General features: G+C 54.3%; 1 protein-coding gene across 1 annotated transcript; it reads left to right on the forward strand.

Annotated features, from left to right (window-relative positions):
* Positions 1 to 324: 324 nt before the first annotated feature.
* On the forward strand, positions 325 to 7,310 carry gpnmb (glycoprotein (transmembrane) nmb; the record flags this gene model as incomplete). The annotated part of the gene is made up of 12 exons (XM_079749383.1): positions 325 to 351; positions 910 to 1,012; positions 1,738 to 1,881; positions 2,347 to 2,520; positions 2,974 to 3,135; positions 3,549 to 3,851; positions 4,267 to 4,317; positions 4,516 to 4,713; positions 5,102 to 5,210; positions 5,592 to 5,815; positions 6,458 to 6,551; positions 7,184 to 7,310. The coding sequence occupies 12 exons, from the start codon at positions 325 to 327 to the stop codon at positions 7,308 to 7,310; spliced, it is 1,716 nt and encodes a 571-aa protein (XP_079605509.1).

The raw sequence follows: 7,310 nt of genomic DNA on the forward strand, positions 1-7,310 counted from the left end.
TCTCTCTCTCTCTCTCTCTCTCTCTCTCTCTCTCTCTATATATATATATATATATATATATATATATATATATATATATATCCATCTATATAGATAAGATAAAACAATATTAACTTTATTTAGAAGGTACATTCTGCTTCACTCTCTAGCAGATAGATCAGGTCAATAATTCTTGACTTCTTCACTCGATCGCACCATCGAAGGTATAATCCCGCCCCAATGACCACTCCCTCCCTCTCCCCCCCCCCCTCCCTCCCTCTCCCCCCCCCCCCCCCCCCCCCCTCTCCCCCTCCCCCTCCCTCCCTCTCTACAGCCTACGCGGACATGTTCCCACACAAGCACTCCTTCCCCATCCCAAAGGACCTTCCCATCCCTGGGGGTCTTCCCATCCCTGGGGGGCTCATCCCGGGTAAGCTTTCCATCCAGAAGTTTCCCATCCCAGGGGGGCTCCCCATTCCGGGGGATCTTCCCATCCCAAAGGACCTTCCCATCCCGGGGGGGGTCATCCCGGGGGGTCTTCCCATCCCAGGGGGGCTCATCCCGGGTAAGCTTTCCATCCGGAAGTTTCCCATACCGGGGGGGCTCCCAATCCCCGGGGGTCTTCCCATCCCGGGGGGGCTAATCCCCGGGGACCTTCCCGTCCCAAGTAAGCTTTCGATCCGGAAGTTTCCCATCCCAGGGGGGCTCCCCATTCCGGGAGATCTTCCCATCCCGAAGGACCTTCCCATCCCGGGGGGGGTCATCCCGGGGGGTCTTCCCATCCCAGGGGGGCTCATCCCGGGTAAGCTTTCCATCCGGAAGTTTCCCATACCGGGGGGTCTTCCCATCCCGGGGGGGCTCCCCATCCCCGGGGGTTATCCAAGCCCGGGTAAGCCTCCCCTCCGGAAGCTTCCCACCATCCCGGGGAAGATTCCCTTCCCCATCCCGGGCTGGGACCCAGACACCAACCCATGGGACGAATACCTCTACCCACCGTTTGGACCCAAGCCAAAGACCCTCACCAACAGACGGCGTACGTACCCCATCCAACCTCCACTTCCTCCCTGTGTTCTTTCTCCTCCTCCTCCCCTTCTCTTCCTCCTCCTCCTTCCCCCTCCTCATCTTCTTCTTATTTTTCTCCCTCCTTCTTCTCCCTCCTCCTCCTATTGTTCTTTCATTTGCTTCCTTCTTCCCCTCCTCCTTCTCATCTCCTATTCCTCCTATTCCTCTCCTCCTCTCTACTCCCTCTCCTCCTCTTTCTCTTCCTCTCCTCCTCCTCCTCTCCTCCTCCATCCTCTTCTCCTCATCTCCTATTCCTCCTCTCCTCCCCCTCCCCCTCCTCATCTCCTCCTCCTCTCCTCTTCTCCTCCCCTCGCCTTCCCTCCTCCCACCTCCTCCACCTCCTCTCCTCTTTCTCTTCTCCTCCTCTCCTTCTCCTCTCCCTCTCCTCTCCTCTCCTCCTGCTCCTCTCCTCCTCCTAGTCCTCCTCCTTTTCCTCTCCTCCTCCTCACCTCCTCCTCCTGCTCCTCTTCCTCTCCTCTTTCTCTTCTCCTCCTCTCCTTCTCCTCTTCATCTCCTCCTCTCCTCCTCCTCCTGCTCCTCTTCCTCCCCTCTCCTCCTCCTCTCCTCCTCCTCCTCCTAGTCCTGCTCCTCTTCCTCTCCTCCTCCTCCTCACCTCCTCCTCCTGCTCCTCACGCCTCCACTCACCTCTACATACAGGACGCTGCGGTGTTCCTCATGTATCTGTGTCCCCTGCAGCCAAGCCCGTGAAGGTGCGCTTGACCAGCGACAGCCCGGCCATCAACGGCTCCAGCATCTCCTTCACGGCCAAGCTGGAGTACCCTCCCTGCCAGAAGGAGGACCCCAATGGAGACCTGGTGTGGGACGAGCACTGTGACGACGGTATGGAGCTGGAAGCCTCAGGTGCTAACCTCCAGAGGCTAGGGGTCAGGGGGTTCAGGGGAGAGGGTGGGTGTGAGGGTTAAGACGTAGTTTGAAAGGTGGTGTTAGGGTTAAGTGTAAGGGTTTCCCGCAGTGGTGGGACTAGGGTCCCTGACTTTTAATTTACCTTTTACTTTTGCGGACTACGAATTAGATTATGGATTTCACATTTTCAATTTGGAAAAATGATGAGTGTGCTTGGTTGTTATGGGAACACTACTGCCTCTGTAACCTCTGCATCCCTTAATATTTATTGTTTTAAACATACTCGATAAAAGAAAATCCATAACCCCAACTGGCAAAATCAAGCAAATTTGTAAGAAAATTCGACATTCCTCAAACGTAATAGTGAACGTAATAAGCCTTTACCTGTTTACTCCCCGCCCCCTCCCTGCCTTTACCTCATCTGATTGGACCACTGGACAGCCAATGGTCAGGTGCGCTCTGGACCGGTGGAAGGCTGGACTACCTGGCTGGATGACTACGGCTTTGGCAAGTGTACGGACCTGAAGACATGCAACGTGTTCCCCGATGGGAAGCCCTTCCCTCAGAGCAACGACTGGGGTCGGAAAGGCTACGTCTACGTGTGGCACACCATGGGTGAGTAGGACAGGGGGACCCACATGCACACTTCACACACACTATCAGTGGAGTCGCTAAATGCATTGATGGAACTACGGTGTGCTGCTTGTCATGTGTGAGTGTGTAAGTGAATCCCTGTGACATCCCCCAGACACAAGTCTATGGCTGTTGATCCCCCTCTCTCTCTCTCCCTCATTCTCTCACTCTCTTTCTCTTTATATTATTTTATTAACTATATTCCTCTCTCTCCCTTCTCTCCCAATCTCTCCCTTCTGTCCCTCCCTCCCTCTCTCTCTCTCTCTCTCTCTCTTTCTCTCTCCCTCCCTCCCTCTCTCTCTCTCCCCCATCGCTCTCTCTCTCTCTCTCTCTCCCTCCCTCTCTCTCTCTCCCCCATCCCTCTCTCTCTCTTTCTCTCTCTCTCTCTCTCTCTCCCTCTCTCCCTCTCTCTCTCTCTCGCTCTCTCTCTACCAGGCCAGTACCATGAGACGTGTGATGGCACCTCGTCCAGCCTGACACTCAACACCAGCGACTTCCTGCTGGGCACGGAGCTCATGGAGGTGTTGGTGTACAGGAAGCGCGAGCGGAGGAAGTACGTCCCGCTGGCCACCGACAACACCATCTACTTCATCACAGGTGGGCTCGACAGAACGTGTACTTTGGGGGGGGGGGTTCCCTTAGTCCTTCAGATAGAACGCTAGAAAGAGATAGAGAGATGGTTCCTTTTGAGAGAGGATGAGATGAGATATGTCTACCGACTTTGGAACAGGAAACCAGAGTCAGACCTTATTCGTAACTGCTTGAAGCTCAGGGGTCCTTTGTTGCCCTAAAGAGGGGAAAAAAGAAGAAAAGGAATTTAAATCATACTTTTATTGATTGTTTGAGAGATTGAGAGAGAGAGAGAGACACACACATACAGACAGACAGACGGACAGACAGAGATAGATAGCGAGCTAGACAGATATAGCAAACAATCCGTAAAACGTGATGACTGAAGCCCCCCCTCATCCACTCTAAACCCCGCCCTCCCCGCCCTCCCGACCCACCAGATAAGATCCCATTGGCCGTGAACATCTCCCAGAGCGCGGCGGCCAACCTGTCGGCCAACGTGTTCTACCGCGGCCTGGACGTTCTGCTGGACGCCGAGCTGCACGACCCCAGCGGCTACCTGAAGACCGCCAGCGCCGTCGACTACATGTGGGACTTCGGCGACGGCAACCGCCTGGTGACGCACAACCGGCTGGCCACGCACGCCTTCGGCGCCAGCGGCAAGGTCCGCATCAGCCTCATGGTGAAGGCGGCGTTCGAGACGGCCTGTCCGCCGCCCCCGCCCCCGCCCCCGCCCACGACAGGTACAGGGGGCGTGAGGAAAGAGTGGAGGACGGAGGGGCATATAGGGTCTCCCCCACGCGCGCGGGTTGAGGGGCCCGCCCGTAGGCCCCCCTGGAGAGGGACCCCTCAACCCGCTCTGCTCATGAATTATAAAAACGAAACTAGGTTGATATACTTCCTTGTGATTTTCTTTGGATAAGAGTGTTGATGGTGTAATATTTGTAGAACGGTTCCATAATTTACACTGTAAATTATGGTTTAGTATGATAGTTAAAAAAGTACACCAAAGTCTCCTCATACTTCGTCATTCATTCAGCTTTTTTTTTCCAATTTACGCTATGAGATGAAACCGTGATTATAAAACGAGGTGCAAATGTATGGCAGTGTATGTCTGTTTACGTCTGTCTTATTTGACTTTCTGTGTGGACCAATCAGAAGCCCCTGGAACCACGGCGACCGCCACCAGCAAGATGTCTACCGCGCAGGGTGAGGGACGCTCCACTACACACATAACTTAAGACGGCCTGTTGACGGCCGTGTGATCAGCAGAGCAGCGGCATCTAATCGAAATCAAATTAGCTTCAGTCTAACCTCATACAACATAATCGGATCAATGCATGTTGATGAAGGACCTCGGTGTCTTCATTATTTCCGTCTACTTTCCTGTTGTTGTTGATCTCCCAGCCTTCAGCAGCACCACAGCCACGCCCGTCGCCCCCTCCACGACTGGGGTCCGTACCACGGAGTTCCCCCCCTGGACGGAGGCGGACCCCACCCTGTGGCCCAACGCCACCGCCCTGCGGAACGCCGGGCTCCGGGCCGGAGACGACAAGTGCTTCCGCTACGTCTACGGATACTTTGGCGGGAACGTCACCGTCATTGGTAGGATGGAGGATGGATGAGAGTGTAAGGAGTTGTACGTGTGTGAGAGGATGTGGGCAATTATGTAGCGTGAGCGGGTGTGTTGTGTGTGTGCGTGCATGTGTGTGTGTGTGCATGCAACTGTGTATGTGTTTGCGCGTGTGCGTGCCTCTGTTTGTGCGTGTGCGTGTGTCTGAGTGTGCATCTGAGTGTGTGTGTCTTTGTGTGTGTCTGCATGTGCATCTGTGTGTGTGTGTGTGTGTGTGCTTGCATGCCTGTGTGTATGCGTGTGCATATGTGTGCCTGTGTGCTTGCGTGCGTGCTTGATTCTGCGTGTGAATGACAGTGGGCTTGTGTGACGCGGTACGGTCTACGTCAGACACCTTACAGAGCTCTCTCGTCGCCTCAGATCCCCCCCACGGCATCAGCAGCCTGTGGTTCTCCAGTAACATCCTGGACGTGTCCACGGCGAAGGAGACCGACAACGACATCGGCTTCCTGATCAAATGCTTCGGCAGGTGGGGGAAATCTACTTCACTCTCACGCATCCCCTAGTGATTAGTGAGCACCATCGAATTGGGAACATATTGAATCTGTATTATTGCCCTGGGGGGGGGGGGGGGGGGGGGGGGGGGGGGGGGGGGGGGGATGGAGATTTTTCAACCTCAGATGTTCACTCACACACGAGTACCAAACCGTTTTAAAGCTTAACAACGGTCGGACCTTACGGTACTACTATGCCTCTCTCTGACAAGATACATGTGAACGCCACCGGTGAGCTCCGTTCAGTTTAACACTGAACCGCATCAAGCCGTCCAGAGTAGCTTTTCATGGATCTCTCAACGTGTGTGTTGACCACGCCCCCCCCCCCACCCCCCCCCCCCCCCCCACCCCCCCAGCATCCCCACCATGGTGTGCACCGTGGTGTCCGACGCCACGTGCGAGGTGGTCAGCGGCGTCATGTGCGACGACGTGCCCCCCTCCCCCACCTGCGAGGTGTACCTGAGGCGGCGCTTCGTGCTGCCCGGGACCTACTGCGTCAACATCACCCTGGGCAACCAGGGCAGCACCGCCCAGGCCAGCACCTCCGTCACCGTCAGCTACGCCCAGGAGGAGGTCCCCGGTGGGTCACACGAGGGCTGTTTGTGGAGGGGGGGGAGGGGGGTGTGTGAAGCAGACATCACAACGTGTTTAAGTGCGATGGGGAGGGCGCCATGCTTAGAGGTCGCTGCCTCTGTCGGCCTGTTGGTCACGTCTCACAAGATGGCGCTCTGTGTGATGTACGTATGTATAACTGCTACTTAATGACATGGATCTGAGTTCCCCAGAAGTCATTTTGGCTCAAAGTCTCCAGATGTCTTAAGGGTATAAAGGTGAATGAGAATACATGACACAAACGATTCATTATCATCGTTATTGCATAGCATTTCCTGCGCATTAAAAACATGCTAAAAACTGAATAGCAACATGCTAATTGCTGAATGAGGATTATATGCCATCAGGCAAGATCAAGGCTTGAAACTAAAATTTGGATGATTGGAGATAAGCGTTCAATGGGATAACATTTGGTTTGGAGCCTAATCTGTTGCCTAAACCTCTTCAAGGAAAAGGAATCCCAGTCGCATACATTGTCTTCAGAGCTATAGGTGCCGCCACAGCAATCATCCGTGTATAGTTAAGGGGACCTTTTAGTTAGTTAAGGGGACCTTTCGCCGTGCCTCACTAGTCTGCACTCTCTATTGAACCTGATCCCTGTCTCCCTCAGGCCCTCCCACGTCTCCTAACGCCACCAAGGTGGTGGTCACCGCCAGCATCCTGTTAGCGGCCGCCTTCGCCTTCATCGCCTTCATGGTGTACAAGTGAGTAGGGTGACACACACTTCCAGGAGTACACCCCCACACACACACTATTGTACCGTTATTAAGGTCAGACCACGCACTTTAATGGGTTTAATGGAGCCATAAGGATAATGATAATGTGACAACACACACATTAACCATTCCTACATCTCTCCATCAAGTCAATGTGCTCACAACACACTGAATGCACTGTGATCACTCTGAAGAGGTATATGCAAGGGCGTAGGAACCGGGGGGGACGGAGGGGACGTGTCCCCTCCAATATCGGAGACAGGCGCATTTGTCCCACCTAAAAATTATACCGGATCTGTCAGGTTTCCGATATGTGTCCCCTCCAATGTTAAACTCATTCCTACGCCCCTGGGTATATGCATCTCTTTTTCGAAATACGACAGGGTTGTAGCTAAGTTGTTCGAATCCCGTCTGAAAGGCACTGGGTTCGGCTCCCCGATGTCCGAAGTCTGTGCTCAACCTTGAGCAAGAGGGCTAGACTATTAGGGCTAGCTGCCCTTATAGTCAGGCGCGTCCCAAAGCCTGCCGGATGAGTAGACGAATGAGCCCACTGAGTACTGTACTAGCTACTCAGTGGACAGAGTACTAGGAAGTGAAAAACCTCCTCCACCATTCCCCAGGCGCTACAAGATGTACCAGCCCGTGGACCGGATGGCCGCGGGGGGCCACATGGGCCGTCTGAGACAGACCTTCTTCCCCACCAATGAGGAGCGCTACCACCTTCTGACCGACAGGCACCCCCTGTAG

This window comes from Pollachius pollachius (genome assembly GCF_949987615.1).
Source record: "Pollachius pollachius genome assembly, chromosome: 13".
Lineage (NCBI taxonomy): Eukaryota > Metazoa > Chordata > Actinopteri > Gadiformes > Gadidae > Pollachius > Pollachius pollachius.